Source organism: Setaria italica, chromosome IX (assembly GCF_000263155.2).
Source record: "Setaria italica strain Yugu1 chromosome IX, Setaria_italica_v2.0, whole genome shotgun sequence".
In the NCBI taxonomy this organism is placed as follows: domain Eukaryota; kingdom Viridiplantae; phylum Streptophyta; class Magnoliopsida; order Poales; family Poaceae; genus Setaria; species Setaria italica.
Window position 1 is genome coordinate 17,251,844 of NC_028458.1, and position 21,913 is coordinate 17,273,756.

General features: G+C 45.9%; 3 protein-coding genes across 5 annotated transcripts; 2 read left to right on the top strand and 1 right to left on the bottom strand.

The window, feature by feature from the left end:
• Nucleotides 1-5,165: 5,165 nt before the first annotated feature.
• LOC101784568 (pre-mRNA-processing factor 19) lies at nt 5,166-13,137 on the top strand. Its single transcript, XM_004982872.2, has 18 exons — nt 5,166-5,360; nt 5,451-5,536; nt 5,626-5,697; nt 6,593-6,655; nt 7,632-7,718; nt 8,801-8,942; nt 9,021-9,139; nt 9,367-9,483; nt 10,046-10,141; nt 10,235-10,294; nt 10,384-10,458; nt 11,014-11,118; nt 11,211-11,327; nt 11,417-11,494; nt 11,572-11,668; nt 11,918-11,969; nt 12,555-12,625; nt 12,718-13,137. The coding sequence occupies exons 1-18, from the start codon at nt 5,348-5,350 to the stop codon at nt 12,846-12,848; spliced, it is 1,581 nt and encodes a 526-aa protein (XP_004982929.1). The 5' UTR covers nt 5,166-5,347; the 3' UTR covers nt 12,849-13,137.
• A 776-nt stretch (nt 13,138-13,913) lies between these two features.
• On the top strand, nt 13,914-15,834 carry LOC101784969 (50S ribosomal protein L11). 3 transcript variants are annotated; one of them, XM_004982873.2, is made up of 2 exons: nt 13,914-14,148; nt 15,076-15,807. In XM_004982873.2, the coding sequence occupies exon 2, from the start codon at nt 15,088-15,090 to the stop codon at nt 15,556-15,558; it is 471 nt and encodes a 156-aa protein (XP_004982930.1). In that variant the 5' UTR covers nt 13,914-14,148; nt 15,076-15,087; the 3' UTR covers nt 15,559-15,807. The 3 variants fall into 3 exon arrangements, with proteins under 3 accessions (XP_004982930.1, XP_004982931.1, XP_012704653.1); XM_004982874.3 differs by having other exon boundaries at nt 13,926-14,144; nt 15,076-15,834; XM_012849199.3 differs by lacking the exon at nt 13,914-14,148 and adding an exon at nt 14,861-14,947 and having other exon boundaries at nt 15,076-15,834.
• Nucleotides 15,835-16,038: 204 nt separating this feature from the next.
• On the bottom strand, nt 16,039-18,948 carry LOC101785905. The gene is made up of 7 exons (XM_004982876.3): nt 18,569-18,948; nt 18,326-18,443; nt 18,162-18,205; nt 17,822-17,932; nt 17,194-17,286; nt 16,991-17,109; nt 16,039-16,627 (listed from the first exon to the last, which is right to left on the bottom strand). The coding sequence occupies exons 1-7, from the start codon at nt 18,652-18,654 to the stop codon at nt 16,503-16,505; spliced, it is 696 nt and encodes a 231-aa protein (XP_004982933.1). The 5' UTR covers nt 18,655-18,948; the 3' UTR covers nt 16,039-16,502.
• Between the last annotated feature and the right edge of the window lie 2,965 nt (nt 18,949-21,913).

Sequence of the window (21,913 nt, forward strand, 5' to 3'; positions counted from 1 at the left end):
GTGCTCCCATGATTAGTAAAACAAAAAAAAGTATGAAAAATTAAACCAAAAATTTGAACGGGTAGAGGATGCAATGATCTATATTCATACAAAGTTTGAAGTAAAAAAAAATGTACAAGGAGAAGCAAAAGAGACCATTTCAGCATGTAATTGGGTTGGATGCACTTTTCATGCAAAATCCACTTCTATTCATATTAATATTTGTCTTTTCTGTTTCTTCTTACACAAACTTTTATTTATCCTGAAACTTTGTATGAATATGAATTATTGCATTATCTATCCATTCATATTTTTCTCGATTCTTTCATACACTTTTTGGTAGATTAGCACGTGGAAGGTTCGGAGCTAATATGTATCCATAGTTCCTAATTACAATGGGGATATCTCCTTCATTGCTAATGAAAATAAGATATCTCCTCCGTAGTTAATAAAAGCAAAGAAGAGTGCTATCTTTATTTGATACTGATTCAAGCCCATCTCCCGTTCCTTTTACACTTGCATGCAAAGTGCTCGTCATCAACATGCACACACGTGTCGCAGATTCTTACCATATCTCTGCTCAAGATATTTGCAGCCGAGACACGGCTCCAGCTTCTACGCGTACATCCTACTTCAGATATATTTTCATTTTTTTTCTAATGGTTGGTAAGTTCATATATGAGCTTAGATACATATATTTAGTTGACTACTACTATAACATAACATAGTTAGTAAGTATAACGATTTGTCCACTTAAATAAAACATAATCTAATTTTATTTTGTAGAAAAATATATTCAATTATATGATACCATGATAGTTTAAAAATGTACGAAACCAAATCTCCAAAACTTGAATATTAGCGTTTTAGATTTGTGCTATAGGAATAAAATTAACTAAATAAATATTTATGCCTTTAATTTATATTGGAATTTCTATTACTTTTACATATGTTACAATCACTTCTTTTGTGAAAAAAACTTTTAAGGGTATTCGAGCAACCAATAGCAATTAATTTTATTTGTTAATACAGTTCTTTGAAGTTGGATGGCTTAACAATCGAGCATTAGAAGACTTTGAAACAAATGTTATATAGATAGCATCTAAGGATCTAATAATCTCCATATTCAAATAGTAAGTTCAATTTAAACATTTAACCACATGCTTTAAAAAATTAGGTATGGTCAAATCGCAAATTTAAGGATCGGGTTCGATAAGAGCCGGGTTATAATAATATATGATTTTGAGCTAAAAATAGACATGACTGAGTTGGATTGTGAAGGAGGCATGAGGGTTATGATCCATTACCACCCCTACCCATATCTTTTATAGTTGCTAGATACTTCAATAGTACACTTTGAACTTGTGTAGTAGGCAAGTTAAGGGTAAAGGCATACCTTCTTGAGGAACTATTGAGGACCTATCAGATACTCCCGCACTCTAACACACTTCTGTGCTCCCACAACTAATAACTAAAAAATGTATGAAAAATCCAACAAAAATATGAATAGACAGAGCTCGCCATTAACGTGCAAACACGCGTCGCGGAATCTTATCATGTGTCCGTCCAAGATATTTGCAGCGGATACACGCCCTAACTTCTACGGGTACATACACGTCCTGCTTGGATATTTGGAGCAGACAGCAAGAGGCATCGATCTCTCTTCCTCCTCGGGGGTCAGACGATTGGATCGACGCCGACGCGTCTCGGATGGCCGGGCGCACGCGCTGCTCGACACCTCGGCTCCGGTACGTGCACACACTGACACACACCCTGCTGGAAAGTGGTCGCGAAAGCGCGGGCGGTGATGATGGAGATGGACGCGGACACCCGGCTGGGAATTGGAATGGAGTGACCCGGCGCCGTCGCGATCGATCGATGGCTCCTGGCTTGCATGAACCCAGGCGATCTCCGATCCCGGCGGCGTCGCTGTTGGGCGATCTCCGGGGTCTGAGACCGGCCAACCAGCGCGCGACATGCCCCTGCGCGAATGGAACCCGGGTCGGCCTCCGCCGCCGTGCCTCGGAGCGATTTTTCAAACCAAAAGCTCGTACGGCGGCGGGTACGTACGTGCGCTTTACGCGTTCGCCCCCACTGGCCGGAGGCGGCGAGGTCGACCGGAAACATGATCAGAGACAGAGATCTTCACCCAGGGATGCAGAAAGGCCGTGACATCCGATTCGATTCCTCATCGCCAATGGATCGGAGGTCGACTTGGGGAGATATCATTGCTGGACCGGATCAGATCATCAGAGTGTTGTGTCCAGGCAAACGGATTGGAGAAGCTAGCATGCGTAGCAGGTAGCACGATGCGCGGTGTTCATGTGCTTATACCACCAAGGAAAGACGAATCGATGCCTTTTCGAAGGATAAAGGATCCTGTAGTAATCTTTGTTTGAATGAAACCCGAAAGAAAAAAAAAAGAAAAGATTACTCCAGCAACGGAGGGCAGCAGCCTGCATATGCAAGTACACCACCAAACGGAACCAATGCCGGCCCTGCTGCCCGTCTGTGTCGTCGTCCGGGCCGGCCTTATCTCTTCCGATACTTGGCCATGCATTGCACGCAAGGATCACGCAACTCCTCAAAATTACCGTTTGGAACGTACGTTATCAGCGGTGTCTATCTTCGCCGGCCATTTCGCGACATGGGATCCGTGCCACACTCTCTCATCTCATGTATTCCCTTTGTATTTTTCTTTTCTGTCCAGGTATAGTTGCAACGTGGGCCACACTCTCATTTTTCTCTCCCCCTCCACCGTCTGCACCGCACTCCGCCGGGCCCCGCTACCGCCGCCTCGCCGTGCACTCCATGTCCAACGATGTCGACCCGCCAGAGCTCCATCCTCACGCTCCCCCATGCAGGGCAGCACTCGTCGCGTCTCTTCAGTCTCCGTATCCAGGGTATTTCTCTCGCTCTTCACGCTGCCTCTCTGCTGCAGTTCTTGCGTGCCCACCCCGTTCCCCTTCATGATCTTCTCGTCATCAGTGGTAGCACATGGTGCTCTATCATGTTGAAATCTGAATCATTCACTTGGAAAACTGCATTCCACGAAGTGTCCTATTGCTCATGGCATTCTGATTCAGAGTCGGCGAGCGGCGAAGGGAGCGGCGGCGGCGGCGCAGGTCTGGGAGGCGAGCGAGGAGGAAGAAGCGAGGAGGGAGAGGACGAGAGACAGGGGATAAAAAGATAAGGCACAGGAAACAAGGATACGTATATGGAAGTATATGTGAAGCGTATATGTAGAAACAAAGAAATACAACATTCCCTTCACTCTGACAACATCTGACATATCTGGAGCACCGTACGCCCGCGGACGGTCTGGATAGCACCTGCTCGGAACGTGCGAACCAAAAACCCGAGTTACACAACTCCTAGCTCAAAGCGCCATGCGCACGCCCGTGCCGGGCATAGCCGGCTAGCTCCGGCCGGGGAATCTGTGTCTGCATGACTAGGCCAAGTCCCCGTGGGCCGTGGCCCAGGACATGTTCAAAGCGAGAGGCGACCTTTTCCGTTATACTGCGACTAACTTGCACGTATAATGCACGCAAGTAGCTCGCGGCATGGGATCCATCCAACTTCGTTCCGTCAAATTTGAGATGAAAGGTGAGAGCCGTCGTACGTTGCTGGCTTGCTGCAAAGTTCAAAGATGCATGTGTATCGATTGTAGGCTAGTGCCTAGCTAAGGCTAAGGGCTAAGGCCACCCAGCTGAAAGATACGCGTGCGCCTTCCCCTGCTTCTTCTCATGCTGCCTGGTGCCGCGGAACTTGGGCGTAGTCGCGTCGTCTCGGCCTCACTCTCGCGCCGGGGCGATGGGAGGTGGGAACGGAGCCGCCGTTCGATCCGGGCTAGCGGGAGGGCCACGATTTTCCGAAACGTGGGTGGGTGTTCACATGTTTGGGAGTCATCGATGAGACGCCCCTGTTAGTGATAACATGTGAGCAATCAAATGCTTGATAAAAATTCTAAAAAAGATATGTACACCCGTGCGTATTTAAAAAAAATCTAAAAAGTATTTTTACGTGCAAACGTTGGTAAAATATGCATCTCATACAGAATTTGGTGCAAAAAATAAATTACACATGTGCAGATTAAGTTTCTCGGAGTAGAATGGAGGGGGTGGCGCGTTTTCGCTGGAAACCTGTCGGAAGCGCGGGGTCGGCACACGCGCACCCCGGGGCCCTGCGCAACGTGCTCCACATATTCCGTTCACGCGATCGAGTGCTGGCTCCGACTTGTCAATTTTGCCTGCGCGCGGGTGTCGATCGCCGGGAGGGGGAGGGACGATGCGCGGGCGTACGGCGGCGGCCGGTTCGTTCCTGCGTGGGACTGGGTTGCTGTCACCACAGTGTACAACGGCAAGGCACAAGGCATGCGTGGTTATCAGATGCTACATTGCCACCAGGGTTTTTTTTTTTTTGGGGGGGGGGGGGGGGGGGGGGTAAAAGTGTGGCAGATTTTGGCGGATAACGATAAATTATGCTGTTCTTTAGCATCCCGGAGTTCCTGACTCTCTCCGCTGTCTTCCCGACAGAATCACGGTTAACAGTAGTGAACGTGGGTTAATCAGGGTGTAACTGTAGGAGTCGTGCGGCCGTACGTGCAGGGGCTCCCTGTTTCCATGTTAGGAGTATATGGAGTATGGAAGCACAAGCACTCGACGAGCACGCTAGAATATATGTAGATGCTGGGTGGCGTGGCATCTTCGTGGTCCCCCTTTCGCCTTTCGGTCACGACGCTTGTCAAAACCGTGGTGGGAACGTGCCCGCTGCACGCCGGATCCGGTCCGGCGGCCGCCGTGGCAAGAACGACGACGGCGACCGGACGGACGATGCGGCGGCGATGGGGACGGCCGGTTTGAACTCAGACGCAGCTTTTGAGTGAGCGAGTTGTTTGAGCTCATCAGAATGCCACGCCGAAGGAAGGAGTCAAACAGGAATTGGCCCAAGGTGTCGTGCATTTCAGCCCACTCTTGCAGCCCTTTAACGGGCGGGCCAGCAGCAGATCAGGCCTACGAAGCCCAACAAAAATTGTCCAGCCTTTTGCCACGAAAAGGACCGCGAAAATTCGAGGGCATGCTTGGGAATTTGCCAGAAGTTGAGAGCGCTCACGTCAATTTGGCGCCGCCACGGGCGCCAACTAGGAGGGCTAAAACGAAAAAGAACACCGGATGACAAAATTTCCCACTCCACTCGAATTAAAACCCTAGCGGCAAAAACCTTTTGCTCCCCGCCGCAGCCGAATCCTCCCGCCCCGCCGCCGGCGCCGCCAACCGCTTCCCGCCGAGGTGGTCGCCGTCCGGGGGGACTCAGCCGCGGCGCCGCGCTCTCTTTCCGCGCCGACCGTCCTTCGCCCTCCCCCGCCGCTATGATCTGCGCGAGTAATGCCCCCCCCCCCTCCCCCCTCCTAACCCTAGCTTATCTGATCCGTCGCCTCTTGAGCTAACTCGTCCAGTGTTGCTTCCCTGTAGTCTCCGGCGAGGTGCCGGACGAGCCGGTGGTGTCCAAGAAGTCGGGGCTCCTCTTCGAGCGGCGGCTCATCGAGCGCTACGTTGAGGTCCGTAGCTTCGTCCCAGATCTCGCGCCGCAATTTTTTATTCGGAAAATTGTTTCCGCTAAATTCGTGTCGTGGCGGTCGCGTTGCAGGACCATGGCAAGTGTCCGGTCACCAAGGAGGAGCTCACCATGGACGATATTGTGCCGGTCAAGACCAACAAGGTAAGGCTTCTCTGGTATGCTAACAAGTTGTTGAAGCAACAGTTTCCAGTAGCATATATGGTGTGGACTGTAGAGTATCACAGTAGCCAATTTATGTCTCGTAAGGTTGCTTGCGATATTTTTGAGCAAGGTAGAGTGGAGATCCTCTAGCATCATATGAAGAAACCAAATTACGCCACAAGGTTCTTGTGCATTAACACACTAACAAGGTGGCACATTGTCAGTATAACTCCCACTACTTTAGTAGGTAAAAGCCTACAAATCATACATCTGAGATTCAAAAGAAAATACAAAAGATTGTGAGGTTAGTGATCAATTTGTAGCCGCCGCATAACCTTTTACCTATCGATATTTTCCTTGGTTATGTGATGTGTTCACTTCAGCTGCCCAGATACAAGTGGGAAAAAGATGATGTTAGGGTTTTAGTTTACCTTCGTAGGAGACTCTATACATGGTCATTCCTAGATCCATATAGGGTTCTTTAATGTTTCTTTTCGCATGATGCTATTGCAACACCCTATCCAGTAGCTGAAAAGGAACATACATATGCTGAAGTTGTAGTTCTACTGCTATTTGCAATGCAAAAATACTTTCTAAAAAATCGAACTTATGAAATCCATGAAATTTCATCAATTCTTTTTTCTGGGCACTTAAAACATTAGATTACTCTTCTGAAGTTTCATGAACTAATTGATATGCTTTTGGAATCAACAGTGGGGTTTGATTTTGTGTACTCTTGATATTTTGCATTTGCATTAATTGCTGTATTTCATTAGGACCCAGTTGTTGTATCACTCATTAGTTTATTGACTCTGGTAGTCTTGTGTAATCCGTAAATATTTTATTACTGCTGGTCCAATCTGCCAAAACTTTTGAAGAACTCTATCCTTCGCAGGTTGTGAAGCCTAGGCCTTTGCAGGCTGCAAGCATTCCAGGACTCCTTGGGATTTTTCAAAATGTAAGGGTTCCAATCTTTGCCAGTAATTTCTACCAGGCTTATTTAGCATATTAAAATTTGATCTGAGCTATCGATAACATTTCTTCAATTGTTAGTGTTAACATTTGTATCCCATAGTGCAAGAAATGTGTGCCTGGATACAGCGCAGCATGACCACCTGCTGCTCCAGGCCCAGTGCGCATTTGCGCAGGTGCACGCCTTTTTGGGCTTAAGCGCAAAGTGGCAGGGTGCAAAGTCTATGACCCACACGTGCCTGGGCATTTCTTTTAACTAATCTGTGACATGTATGCTGTTGAGATTAACTACACACGTGCCTTTTAAGCTTGCACAAGTCTGCCCCCTTATATCCTTATTATCAAGGTTTTAAATAGCGTTTGTAGCAGCATAGCAGCGTGGTGCCAAAATAGACCGTACCACTTATAGTGGCATGTGTAGCTAGCTATAGTGTATCTACAGTATCTACAGCTAGCTATTTAGAACCCTGTTATATATATATGTGTATATATATATATTCAACAGCTGCAGATTAGATATCCCATTGCATCCATCTGTCCTCATTCAAACCATGCATCCATGCTACTGTTAAAGTCTGTGGAGTCTAGCCTAAAGTTAATATCAACAGCAGGTTACAAAAGTTTTAGCTCTCATCATCTACGTCCTAGTAGAAAGCTATTTTCTAAATAAAATGCTAGCTACTGATCCATAATTGTTGTGTAGGAGGCAATTCTACATGTTAGTGTGTGTGCACAAATTGAAGCACTGATTGCTATATTTGGAAGTGAATCTGACAGTTGATCTTATTTTAAGAATAAACTTGTAATAGTTTGCTGGTTCTTTACTTCCATGATTGTGCTGAATCAGCATGGAACTTGGTATCTTTATGTGATCCATATCATATTACTATGGCCTTTCCAAAAATTTTGAATCACGATCCACTCTAGCTCTAAGCAGAACTTGTTTTTCCTGAACTTTGCAGGAGTGGGATGCTCTCATGCTTTCTAATTATTCTTTGGAGCAGCAGCTTCACACAGCAAGACAAGAACTTAGTCATGCGCTCTACCAGGTCTTTCAATCACCTATTCATTTTCCCCATATCCTGTTTAAGCAATATGTTCTAGTTTGCTTGGAACAATATACCAATGTTTATGTTTAGGGTAATATAAGTCTGTAACTTTGGTTGATTAATGGTCTGTTTGGCTGTACTTGAGCTTCTCCATAGCTTTGTAGCTGGAGCGCGGTAGATTCATGTTGAGCATACAACTTCAATTGACGAAACTGACTTTCCCTCCTTATGGTAACACTAGATGTGCTAAGATGCCAAATCATTCTGTAGCTCAACAATGTTTGCTTGCTCCTCTATTTATTTATATTTAATGGCTTATATACTCTTATTTGAATATGTAACCTTTGTTTTAAGATGACTTTTTGAATCAAATTGATGGCCCTGAATTACGATTTATATTTAGATCTATATAATAAGCATTACTCCCTCTGATGATGAAAAAGGTGTAGTTTTGGACATTACCACAAGCCCATCTAGTAGTTTCTACTAGATGTATTTTTTTAATATTTTAAAATTATAATGTTGTGAAACTACTTTTATATTGTATATTTCAGTTGTGCATGTGCTGGAGGATGCTTTGTGTAATGGCTGTTGATTTAATGGCACTCCACATTTATTTCTGGTTTTGAAATTGGTCAGCTGATTATGTTCCTGTATGCTGAACTGTTGGTGTGGAATTCTATTTTTTGTTTCCTTTGCATAATAAGATATACGAAATGTCGAAATGATGATAATGGCTTGGTCTGCAATAATGCTAATAAGCTGAATCTAGGAAACAACTAAATGATAGATATTATTAGCGCTAAACTGCTAAGTCATTTTTAAGGAAGCATGTCTATTGGTCTACAAGCTTTTTGGTAAAGAACTATATTTACCTTGGTTTCTTTGATTTTCAATAAAAAAACTGTGTATGCTATATGCTTCTTTCTTATTACTGCTAGAATTTTCTGCTGTATTGAAGTTCATATGTTAAACTCTTTTCTCAACTAAATGGTTTTGGTTATATATTTTTTCGGAAAAAAGTGAAAAAATAATCTATCTAGCCAATGATGTTTACTTGCCCTTTTTTTTGTCCCTTCCAGCATGATGCCGCCTGCCGTGTTATAGCCAGATTAAAGAAGGAAAGAGATGAGGCTAGAACACTTTTGGCTCAAGCTGAGAGACAGATTCCTGCATCAGTTGCAGCAGCTGCTCCTGCAGCTGTTGTTTCCAACGGAAAAAGAGGTATCAGCTGATTGGTCTTCTCTGTGTAAATTGATAGTTCAGGTTCTAGGTAAAATGATTCATCTTTGTTTGATACAGCAACGGAAGATGAAATTGGCCCTGACGGGAAGAAGATTCGTCCTGGTATCAACCCTGTCATGATTGATGAACTTACAGAGTGTAATACCATGCTTTCAGCACAGCGTAAGAAAAGACAGGTATGCACTATCCTTAGCAGCGTTAAAAAGTAGAACAAGGTTGAAAACATTCATTGTGGTAGTTAATCATGTTCTCCAGATTTAGCTTGTTTCAAGTTCATGTCATGGTGCAAGTTACTTTAAATCTGACACGCTAATGCACTAGTTCCAGACCCTTCCGCTGTAGGTTAAGCTTTAGCTGTGTTTTATTCTTCACTTTGTGACTAATTCTTTCTGTTTTGTCTCAGGTTCCGCCAACTCTGGCGCCGATTGATGCACTTGAGAGATATACTCAAATCAGTAGTCATCCCCTTCATAAGACAAACAAACCAGGCATTTTGTCCATGGACATTCATCCTTCAAAGGTTAGTTTGTTACCGCAACTTGTTCGATACTGTATATATGAACCTACCGAATCACACATTTTTGCTACTGGACATAAGGCTGTACATTGCTTGTATCTGGCAATGTGATGCATTTTGTTGCACCTGGATAAGCAATTATGGACAAATTAGTGGCCCATACAGGGCTCTGTATGCTGCAAATTCATTGTTTTAGCTGACGTAGTTGACTTTAAGCCTGATTTCCCGTGGCACTCCCTGTAAACAATCATTGATAGGGCAGCATTCCATGACACCTCTTGTCATTTTGTTGCCCATTCGGCCATTCCCCTTGTGTCAAAGCGCTTGGAGTGTACTTTGCCTTGATGCGGTATATCCTTGAACAGGGAAATAGTGATGCAAGAACCTTCTGAGAAAATGTTGATATGCTGTGTTAAATTCACTAGTTTTCAGTTATCATCATGATTAATTGATTATCGATGCAATTTTAATTGGAGCATTGCTTATTTCAACGTTAGTTTAGTTAAATTAATGGAGAGTTTTGTTCAATTTATTCAGTTACTTTGTTCTTATCATGGATTCACAGGACATTGTTGCAACTGGGGGTATCGACACAAATGCAGTGCTGTTTGATCGGCCATCTGGTCAAATCTTGTGCACGCTTACTGGTCACTCAAAGAAGGTATTTCTCCACGTGCTTTTGAATTTTACGGTATCTTCTATAGTTGCCGCCAAATATCTTTCTAAGGCTTGTTTGACACTATCCATTCCACAGATAACCACTTTGAAGTTTGTTCCACGGGATGGACTCTTTGTAACTGGATCTGCAGATAAGGTGATTCCCATTTGTTATGGGTTTAAGTAATTGCAAAAAATAATGTCGTCATAGTAACTGGATTACTGATTTATTTGCAAATGCTGCAGACTGTTCGCATTTGGCAAGAGAGCGAGAATGGAAACTATAACTGCATCCATACATTGAAAGATCATACTGCTGAGGTTAGTATTTTGGTGGTCTGATTTCTGTAATGGTTCTTGCATTCTTAATTCCACAATTTCCCCAAGCATAGTTTCCTCGGACATCTATTTGTATGCTCTATGCACACATCCATATTCCTTTCTTTGCATTCAGATTGCCATTGCTGTAAATTTGGCAAGGCTTACAAATATGATATTATTACTTTGTATATCTGATGGAATGACTTATGGTTTGAGGTAACAATAAACTTCTGAGGTGAAATTTGTAATGTAAATTATAGTTTGCAAAATATTTTCTGATGGATATATCTGATATGCTTCTATCACAAAGTCTTGAAATATGATGGTTTTCGATCAAGTTTTCTTGATTGCTGCACTATAAACTGTTTTAGCTGTTTTAATTACAGAAATGTGAAAATGCACCCTTTCTTTTTTCATTTACCATACTTCTATACTACAGCAGTGCTTGGCACCTTTTTATTAGACAGGAACTATAGCTGGACTTGTATTAATCCTTGTCTAATTTTTAGTCACTTTGTTATTAAAAAGCCTATGGTTCCTTTTTGTATTCCTTAGGTTGAAGCTGTTACAGTCCATGCAACTCAAAAGTATTTCGTGACTGCTTCCAAGGATAACTCCTGGTGCTTCTATGATATATCAACAGGATCTTGCCTCACACAGGTCAACTCTTCACTCTTCACACATGAACATAGCACTAACACATTCTATGAATATGCATACCAAATTACCAATACGTGTGATTATTACTTCAGGTTGGCGAGGCTTCAGGACAAGAGGGATATACATCTGCATCTTTCCATCCAGATGGTCTTATCCTTGGAACAGGAACTACTGATGCTGTTGTTAAAATTTGGGACGTGAAGACTCAGGTATGGTTTGTGTTATGTATCACTTTATTCAAGAATATCTTTAGGTGATTGTGCTCTTGAAACATGTCTGATAATGACTATATCTGTAGTCAAATGTTGCAAAGTTTGAGGGGCATGTTGGACCAGTCACTGCTATGTCCTTCTCTGAAAATGGTTACTTCCTTGCTGTAAGTACTTTCCCATAAAAGCAATGCGCACAATGTTGAATTTATTTGGTTTCTAATATTCTCCCACCACTTTGCAGACTGCTGCTCATGATGGTGTCAAGCTTTGGGATCTTCGGAAATTGAGGAATTTTAGGACCTTCTCTCCCTATGATTCAGACACGCCGACGAATGCTGGTAAGTAGCTTACTAGGTTGTGAACAGCGAATGTTGCACATGCTTGCATATTTATAGTTAGAGCTAACTTTACAGGGTTATTTGATTTATGAAATTCACTATCGGCATGTTACCTTGATACTTTATTGCCCTTTGTGGAATTCAGAATGTGCCTGTTTCCTGTAGAATTCATTCGTTCTTTTGTAAATGAAAATTTTCATTCTTTAAAATCAGTTTAAAAATCTGATCTATTACTCTTTTGTCTTGCAGTGGAATTTGATTTTAGCGGAAACTATCTTGCCATTGGTGGTTCAGACATAAGGTAAGTTTCATTAACTTGTAATTACTGGTATTTGAGAGTTCATGTTCCTGACAATGTTATTTGGGGATTCCTTTTGTAATCTAGACAAGTTAGACGGACCTCCAGTTTGCAGGCTGGCTACTTGATCACCTAGTGGCCTCTGAGCACTTTTAGATGGTTTTGCTATACTGCATATTATTTCTTTAAATGTTGTATACTTTTACATTTGTTGCTTTTGATGTGTTTTTGTATAGTACAATCATGCTTATTACACAAGAGACTTCTTGAAATGCCAGAGTTTCTTCCATCGAGATTCATCATTTGTTCGGTTTCTGGCTAGACATTTGCATCGAGATGTTAAACTTGATAGACAATGTTAGACCACATGTGTATCTGCATCATAATATTTCTGTTGCACAAAGAATATAAACTTCATGGCTCCATAGGTAACTTGACAAATATGAAATATTTGAATTGTGCTGTCAGTATTATATACATAATATAATAATATAAGGCTTGTGTTATACAGAAGAATAATCGCTCCTGATAGTGGTAGTCATATTATTATTGTGAAACTGAAGGACTGCCTTCTGATTGTGTCTGTAGGGTTCACCAAGTAGCTAATGTTAAGGTTGAGTGGAATCTTATCAAGACGTTACCGGATTTATCAGGAACTGGTATATCCCTCACTCCCTCTTTTGTCGATGTCTTTGATTACCATCTCATCTTTTAGCACTGATTGACTTAGTGTTGTGGCATTCTTCCATAGGTAAAGTAACTTCTGTGAAGTTTGGAGCCGATGCTAAGTACATTGCCGTAGGTTCTATGGACCGCAACCTACGGATATTTGGACTCCCTGGAGATGACCAAATGGAGGAATCAAACACAGCAGCTGAGTGAGGAAATCCATTGTACTTGATTTATTTCTTTTTTGCGATGCTCCCAATGTCATTTGATGATGGATAGACTGCGTGCCCATGGATACATCAACACAAGAGGGAAGGAAGATCCTGGCGGGGAGCCTGGTCTGGACTACGGTCGGTGTAAACAAGCTTGTGACATTATTGTATTGTAGGGCTTACTAATTTATCTGATGAGGATATGATTTGTTTTGTTCTGAAGACGAGTACGATGCTAAAGTTCCGCGCAAAGTTCAGCGATTCAAAACAAGTTCCTTGTTTCTGTTTCAGTGTCTGTCAGCGAGTGTGACCCAGGTAGTCTCTTCCGTAACGGACTCTAGGGCAGAGATTATCCGCCGTCACCAACGTGCCGGTGTCACTGTCAGTGCTTTTCTTTATAGCGATTTTTGTACGCTATTAGTTGTGCTCGGGTACGGGGAATTTGAAAGCAAGGCTACAACATTTCTATGTTTCTTTTATTTTTAGGAGCCTATAAAGAATAGTTCTTTGCGCTAAATACGGAGGTCCCACAGTGGTCCGCAATGGCTATCAGAAAGCACTCGTTTTAAAGCATCTCTAAAAATGTCTAGAATATGTTCCTAAAAATCTGTTTTGAAAACGAACCAGGAAAATCCAGCTCCAATAGTGTCCCAATCTGTGTTTGACCAGGCTTGGGCTTTGTATGTCAGCATCCTGCAAATTGCCTGTCGTAAATATTGCAAAGTGGTTCATTTGATAGGTGTAGCTGTAGATAATGGTCACTCAGTAAAATTTCGTGTCACATTAGCCGGCTGTTTCACGGCCACATCACTCTAGGATGTTGTTCTGATTAGCTATGAATCAATCACCTATATGCCTGGAAGGTCATGATATTATACGTCCCGATACACGTATGATTAATTCGATTTAAAAATAATAGTTTAATTCGCGATACGATTCCGATACCCAGCGATACGTCGATCTGATACGTTAACAACTCATTTTGAAGCCATTCGCAAAAAAAGAGAGAGAAAAACTCATTCTGAAGCCCAGTTGACGTTGAAGCCCATCTCCACTAGGCCCATCCTAAACCCCTCTCGCTCTCTCAACAAGCTCGGCAGGCAGGAGGGGGGAGACGAGTCGACGAGACACCGGCGGCCGCCCCTATCCCTCTTCTCGAGTTCTTGCTCTCGTCTCCTGCGCCGCCGCCGGGAGGGAGCGCGCCGCTCTCATCCTCTTGCGCCGTCTCTTTGCGCCGCCGCTGGGACGAGCGCGCCGCCGGGATCGAGCGCCTCCGCTGGATCTAAAGCCGCCGGGAGTAGGTAACTTGTGAACTGAAACTCCGTCCCTCTGCATTTCGTCCGTCTTGCTCGTTTGTTTTGCTGCTAGCCTGCGATTGAACTGCTGCTATGTCGTTGCTATTGCTAGTCCTGGACGGCTGGACGTTTTCCACCTATATCATCGTCTTGCATATTGAGATATTGTATTTCGAGGGAAATTTTAATACTTATTTATGTATACTAGACGTATCGGTGGATACGTAGCGAGTGATTAGCCGGGGAGCTTGCATGTTACTGTCCATCAAATTTCCTGCCTGAAATATCATATGATTTTTGGATCATGATCCATGTATGTCTGGGTACTGCTTCTTCTTAGAGAGTTCAGTCCTTGAGTGCAAATGTGGCCAGATGTCATACCTTTGTTGGCATTCCTGTTATTTTCATCTGTTTCAAAATGTCTCCTTTTCTTTCCTTTTCTCTTTCTTGTAGAAAAATAAAACGATTATGCTGCTGCTGAGAGAGAAAAGCTGTGTCACTGGCTAACTCATGTTGCAAATTCGACATAGGTCTCTCCTAGATGTCCTTTGGCTCTGCCCGGGGTCATGTATATACTCAGTAAATTCATCAAGCCAAGTTACATTACTATTTGATCGAACAGTTGTTATATATTTGAAGAATAGCATCTTTCCCTTGAAGGTTAGAATAAGATTTCTGTTTTGAAGGTTTTTTTGAGTGATTGCTCTCTGTGCTTACCATGCAGTGTTCTTGAAGATTCACTGTAGTAGATGATTCCAGTGTTCTTGAAGGTTCACTGTAGTAGATGATTCCAGTGTTCTTGAAGGTTGATTGTAGTAGATGTTTTTTTTTAATCTGTTCCTGAAACATGACTAGTTACACTAGTCATTTTCAGCTACTGCTTCGTTGACTCTGAATGATGATGAATTGATGGAACATCTTGTTATAATGCAGGTATTACTCTGAATGATGGCAGCAACTCTGAAAGATGCTGCAGCAAGGAAACCTGTACTGGCAACAATCCGTCTTATTGTTCCAGCTGGTGCTGCCCGTCCTGCACCTCCAGTTGGTCCAGCACTGGGTTTCTATCGGCTCAATTTGATGGCTTTCTGCAAGGATTTCAATGCCAGGACCCAGAAGTACAAGGCAGAGACTCCAATGCAAGTGACCTTAACTGCTTATAAGGATAGCACCTTCGAGTTTGTGGTCAAGTCACCCTCAGTATCATGGTTCCTCAAGAAGGCTGCAGGAATAGAAACAGCCAGCAGTCGCCCAGGCCACAGCAATGTGTCTTCGCTCACTCTCCGCCACGTGTACGAGATCGCGAAATTGAAACAGGCTGACCCCTTCTGCAAGCACATGTCGCTTGAGGCGCTGTGCAAGTCCATCATTGGCACAGCTAACTCCATGGGCATTGAGATTGTTAAAGATCTATGAGAAGCATGGCTAGCCTAAGTCAGGAAGAATTCCGTGACATTTGCGTGTTCCTAGTTTTGAGTTCGTTCTGGAGAGGTAGAACCGTGTCTCACAGAGCTTTCTACCATCGTGATGTCTGATGCCCTGGCATAGCCTTTGGTTCAGCCTTTTTTTTTGTCCTTTGTTATTTTCTTGGCAGCTTAACTTATGTGGTTTCGCGACGTTGTTTTAAATAATATACATTGCAATGTCTTCCACATCTTTTTTTTAGTTACGTCTTCCACATGGTATGTTATACTTTGCAAATGGTCGAAAGCTCCAGATTGATAAGCTCATCAGGTTCTTGCGCCATAAGTGAGATGCAATTTTTTACGGTTGAGCCGTGATGCGTCAGATGTCATGGCGACCTTGCACTATATTTTCTTGACGTACTTTACTAGCCGTTTTCATAAAGCGTTCGATGCAAAAGCATACACAGAATGAAGAACTCACAGGAAGAGCAAAGGCAAATAAAATAGTTAATAGAAATACACCTGAAACTCAATACATTGATCTGAATAGAAATGGTGAAGTTGACTACTCAGTTATCACTTTGCTCGTGCCAAGGATGTTCCTAAAAGGCTCCCTTGCTACTTCGTTAAGTAGTTGTCAGGCACTAGTAAGCAATCCAGCCCAGCAACTAGAACAGTTCCTGAGCTTCCGGAAAGATGAGGACATTGGAAATCTGTCAGCGCTCAGCACAACATACTTGCTGTCGTTCAATACAACATAAACCAGGTTGCTGGTTGGTGCACATGTAAAAGTCAAATATCAACTAGGGATGCAAATTTTCATTTACAACCAACTCATATGCACCAAGTGCAACTGGTAGAAATCTGAATACTAAACTAGCTGTTGGCTGCTCTGATAGGTAACTTCTCCACAGTCTTGGGCACTCAAGTGTAATAAAAAAAGAGAGAGGAGTCTTAATTGCTGATCTCTTCAAGAACAAGATATTGTAGCGCTACTGAGTACTTAGCTTTTCTTGCTTTCTTGGATTCGCTTTCTGAACTGCCAATATTCTTAAGTATGTAGGATCCTGTGCCGTCACCTACAAAAGGACAAGAAATTAAATTGTGTAAACATGCTAACTCAAGCAATATTAAACATGTATTGAGTCATGAACAAAGTAACTGGAGCTATTATTAAATAAAAGAAAAGGTCATTTGGTTCAAAACAATAATCTGCATTCTGAAGACTATTTGACAGGTAGTTTGACATGTTCACCTGGGCATTTTAAGTTGGATACATATTAACATTATGCCCCAACATGACTTCCAATCTATGTGAATGCAAACAGCTCTACCATCTCAACCATTGAAACTTTTGAGATGATGAGTGGCAACACAAAAGGATTTGCATAATACAAGTAAGAATTGAATGAACAAGAAATAATGTCTACTACAGGATTTACCTCGTATTGCATATATGGAATTTATCCATCTTTTGTAAATGAACAGCGATCTTGGGGTATCACCTTGCAGTACATCAGATAGTAATAGATTGCAAGAACCAAGGGTTCCCAGCTTTGCACTATGAATGAGATTTAGATGGTTACTCCAAACAACATACTGGTACTAAGATATATCAAGATTTAGCACTGACTACATCACTTACTTTGCATGCCCAATAGCATTGTGGCACAAAGCTAACACGCGGACCATCGCAAGATCTCGAGCCCTAGTAGTCCCATATCTTTGTTGGCAGCTCCTATTACAGTTTCAGCAAGGTCAGAACTACATATATAGAAAAATAAAGGCTGCAAGTCTAGAATTTAATTTTTTGTGCACTGGTGCATAACTTTTTTGTATAGCGGAAAGTGGAATCAGACAAAAATGCTTGTTAAGTAGGTTATATTATCCATAAAACATAGTGAAGTAGTTTCTGCTATAAGGAAATGCTTAAGTAAACAACTGATGACAGTATTCTAAAATGAAATATGCTCAGCTATGAGATAATATGAAACTCAAGTGATATGTACAAATGATTGAGCACATAACATTAACAATTCAAGACAGAGTGCACAACAAAATATCTGATTTTCAGGGATCAGTGCCCTTAAATCCATCATTTAAGTTTTACTTAGAAGAAACATAGAAGGAGGGACATTGCAAGGTTGCTGCATATTAGGGATTTAGGGTGTTTATGTACAAATGCTGAATCATATTTGCATGCCATAGCATGAAGTTCGCAATCTTTTGTAGACAAATATCATTAAAGTCACAGGACAGAACAGAAGTGACACCTTTCAGAGAAGAAATCTGCAAAATCATCAACAATGACTGCAGCGGGGAAGTTGTCAAGAAGGTGAAATGCAGCAAAGTACTTTCTGATCTCGTCACCATCTTCAACGTATCTATGAGCAGACAACACATAATTTGAGCATAAATTAGCCATAGCTACTTGAAACAGCCACCGTTTTAGCAAAATTTTAAACCATAAACCGAGCAGAAAGAAAAACCAGCATCACAATCTATCAAATACACAACATTGCACAATCTTACACCATTCAGAATTTCAAATCATGGGATCACCTCATCACTATGCAGAACAAGGACCACATCCATGAGTCAGAGATCTCTTACTTGATTTGTATCCTCTGAAGTAAGCTCATCGATGGGTCAACACCCTGAAATCAAATTTGAAGGCGTGGCATCGGAAGTAAGGAACATCGGTCCAGCACGTGCAACCTCTGCAGGTTGCTCCCTTCCCCATAAGCAACGTTGCCAAGCAAACGAAGGCTCCTCACCTGGGACAAGAAAGGGGGGTTGTTCTCCATCCTCCCCTTGCTGCAGATGAACACCACGCCGCGGCCGCTCTCCGCGGTGCGGTTCACCGCGAACTGGAAGAGGAGCGAGGTCTTCCCGCTGGCCTTGCAGAAAAACAAGAGCACGGGGGGTGACGATCCCGGTTTGCTGCGATTCGATCCCGGCGCGGCGCGTGCGCAAACGGGCCTAGTTTGAGCAACGAAGGTGAGGACGAGGCGCGTTACCAGCACGGAGGGCCCGAGAGCAGGGTGATGCCGGCGTTCTCATCCCGCCGTGGGGCGTTAGAGGTGTAGGAGAAAAACTTCTCCATCTCCTCCGGGGATCAGCCGGCGGGGATGCGGAGAAGACAGCGGTGCCGCCGTGCCGGCGAGGTGTTCGACGGAATGACTGCGTGGGGGTGGGGTGGTCCGTCAAGTGCCAATGAGCAGAGCCCGAGCGTGCCCAGGTGCCCAAGCTACAGCACGACACCGCCTTGAGCCGAGCTCGAGCGAGCTCGGGTTGGTGTTCGAGACCGGCGCGGACAAAGCTGCTTACCTTGGAGGCTTGGAGCTCGAGCTCGGCTCGTATCGGATCAGCTAGATGGCCCAAAGAGAAGAGAGTCGAGGGGAACGGTGTTCAAGGTGTTGAATCTTAACATCACTAGCTCTAGCTAGAACACCAAAAATTTGATTAAATCCATAAACACATATCATCGTTCGATGAATAGCCCTAGCGGCTCGCTAACGACCATGTGCCTGCTTGGTGCTCTAGTTGATGTAGATGCCCTAGCATAACTCTTCCCAATGCTCCACCATCAGCTTTGATTTGCGAGTGAGCTCACCCTTCCTGAGTCGCTAGTGAGCTCTGCCCCCTCCGCTCTGCGCCAGTGACCACTCTGGTCCCAACAGCCACAGCCACCCGCCGGCTGCCACTCTGGTGCTAGCGGCCAGCCCTCCGCACCTCCTCCGCCCCTTCCCCACCCTCCCTCCCACTCGCGTCTCGCTGCTATGCCCGAGCTCACCTCGCTGGAGCTAGATCTAGATCCGGAGGATCTCCACCCCTCCCCCTGCGCCACACCTACCTTCGGCGGTCTAGGAGGGTCGCCAGGGCCCGGCTCTTTGGAGGCGGGACCCTCAATCTCGTCGATCCGCGAGATCTGGGCATACTCTCGCGTTCGGGTCGCCGTCCCTCTCCGCATCGGGCCGATCGCCATCCCCAACCTTCAGGGAGGTCCTCCGTGGATCCGGCGTCCCTATTCCAGAACACACGCCCTCACCCTCGCCAGCGCTCCTGCGGTGTGCCCCTCCGCCGGTGGCACTCGCTCCGAAGGCCACGCCCACCACCTCACCAACGCTCTTGCGGTGCCCCCCCCCCCCCGCTTGCTCGGAACGGTCGCTCAACACTCCCTAGGGCGGGGCCCTTCCGACCTTTCATTGCGTCCGACCATCGGTCACCGCCCACCCCCCCACCCACAAAATGCTCCCTCACGGCACAATCACACCGCGCCTAACCCCCCTACTCGCCTCGACGGGCTCCAAGGTCGCATCTTTTCACCCTAGGTCACCTCCAAGCCCATGGCCATTCGATGCTCCCGCCTCGATGAGCTCCATGGTCGCTGCATCCCACCACAGGTCGCCTCCCAGCCCACGGCCGACTGATGCTCGGGTGCTGTCGGTGGCCGGCGGATTCATGGCGGACGCCCGATGAGCTAGCCCCATTCAGGTGGGCACAATCGTCATCATCCCGACCGTGGAGGAGGAAGGGGATGAGGCCGCGGAAGAGGGTTGGGAGGTCGCTGGCCCCAGCAAACACCGATGTCCCGCTCCCCGCCACGCCCGCGCAGACCGGTGACGTCGGACCTCGTGGGACTCTGCTTCAATTGCTTTGGCGAGGACTATGTCGCCGCCAGGTGCCCCAATGCCGCATGGTGCTTTCGTTGCCACCAGGTGGGCCATCGCGTTGAAGACTGCTGGCGGTCGAGGGTCCTGTGCCACACCTCAGCAGGCCTTGGCGTCGCAGCGCCCCATCTTCGTGGCGCTGTTGGCCTAGGGAGGGCTTCGCGCCGGGCACCTCCTTGCGTGGTACCGCCACCCCCACCGCCACCGGTCGATAAGAAACCACAAGCGCCATTGAGGCAACAACACCCCGCATCCACCACCTACCGGCAGGCAACCCCAGGTGCTGCCGGGGCAACTCCATCAGCACTAGCCTCACGCGTCCGGGGCTAGGGTGGACCGCTCGTCATCTTCTACTTCGACTGTGACCGGCTCCGACGCAGTCTGCGCCACACCCTCGCTGACAAGTTCCCACCCTTGTCGTCTGGAAACTATGGCCAGCCTAGCTCCAGAGGTGGTCTCCTCTCCCCCGCCTCTTGGTGCTCCTTGTCGGAGGCCGAGAATCGAGTTGTGTGTCATCCCGCATACTGTGGAGGTGGTCGCCAATGAGGTCGCGCTCGAGAGAGCTTTGGTCGCGAGCAGCCGGTCGGCTTCTTCTATGGCTGATGTCAAAGAGTACCTGCATGGTCGCTTTGGGGTTGAACCGGGCTCTTTCCTAGTTCACCCCTATTACCCTGAAGAATTCCTCATCATGTTCAGGGACTTCCACACCATGATCCGGGTCCTCCATGCCCCGGTGCCGGAGGGAGAGATGCAGTTCGTCTTCCGTTGATGGTGACACGAGAACTGGGCCAGTGCTGCGTCCATGGACTACCGGCTTCGGATCGGCATTGTGAGGGGTGCCAGTACACCTTTGGATGCATAGCACGACCCAGGAAATTCTTGGGTCTTCTTGCTGGGTCATTTCCCTAACACCGGAGATGGAATCAAAAGGCAACCTCAAGGAATTCTTCCTTACGGCTAATTGCATCCACTAGCGGGCGGTTATTAACATTCTAGAAGTTACTGACCTGCGGGTGGTCGCAGCGAACTCCTCGGCCCCCACACGTGATGGTGCGGCCATGCGGGTCAGCATGCCGCAAGGTCCTGGTGCAGGTCCTGGACCGAGAGGTGGCGGGCCTCCTCCCGAAGGCGCGCCTCCCGGACCTGGCATGGTGCGGGAACTGCCTTCGTTGGATTGTGCATCCTCGGTGGGTCACCCTTTGGGTCGCCAATTCTTCCCATTGTAGCTCGCCCCGGCCATGCTCCATTCCACCATGGGCCTCCCAAGGAATTTATCGCCCGATGCCGGTGGCTGGTCGCAGCAGCCTCCTGTTCGCAGCCGCGCTGCCGTTCAATCCACCACCCTCGACGGCGACCTCTTCGCCATCACCTGGGAGGGACGGATCACCTACGACGGCCCACCACACACCGTGTCGCCGCTTTCCAGCCCCTTCGACGGTGGAGCCGGACGGCTTCCCGTAGCGGGCCCAGGCGCCTGTGAGAGGACCCAACCCCATGGTCTGGGAAGCTGATTGCGCGGCCCGCCCCGCCCAACGCGCGACCGCCACACCGGTACAGGCTGGGTGACGCAGGGAGCGCAGCTCCTCCACACGACCCATTCCCGTTCGATTGGTGTTCTGCACCATTCTGGCACCCCTCCAGCCGCCCCCTAGAGGGCTCACCTTTCAATGGCGGGGCCAACCCTAGAGGCCT

Coding starts and splice junctions, on each gene's coding strand:
- LOC101784568 (XM_004982872.2), top strand. Junction 5,537..5,625: donor TCATCGAGCGCTACGTTGAG/GTCCGTAGCTTC, acceptor GTCGCGTTGCAG/GACCATGGCAAGTGTCCGGT. Junction 8,943..9,020: donor TGTTTCCAACGGAAAAAGAG/GTATCAGCTGAT, acceptor TGTTTGATACAG/CAACGGAAGATGAAATTGGC.
- LOC101784969 (XM_004982873.2), top strand. CDS start 15,088: ATGATGGCAGCAACTCTGAAAGATGCTGCAGCAAGGAAACCTGTACTG.
- LOC101785905 (XM_004982876.3), bottom strand. CDS start 18,654: ATGGAGAAGTTTTTCTCCTACACCTCTAACGCCCCACGGCGGGATGAG. Junction 18,206..18,325: donor ACCCCCCTTTCTTGTCCCAG/GTGAGGAGCCTT, acceptor ATTTGATTTCAG/GGTGTTGACCCATCGATGAG. Junction 16,628..16,990: donor TTCCATATATGCAATACGAG/GTAAATCCTGTA, acceptor GTCCTTTTGTAG/GTGACGGCACAGGATCCTAC.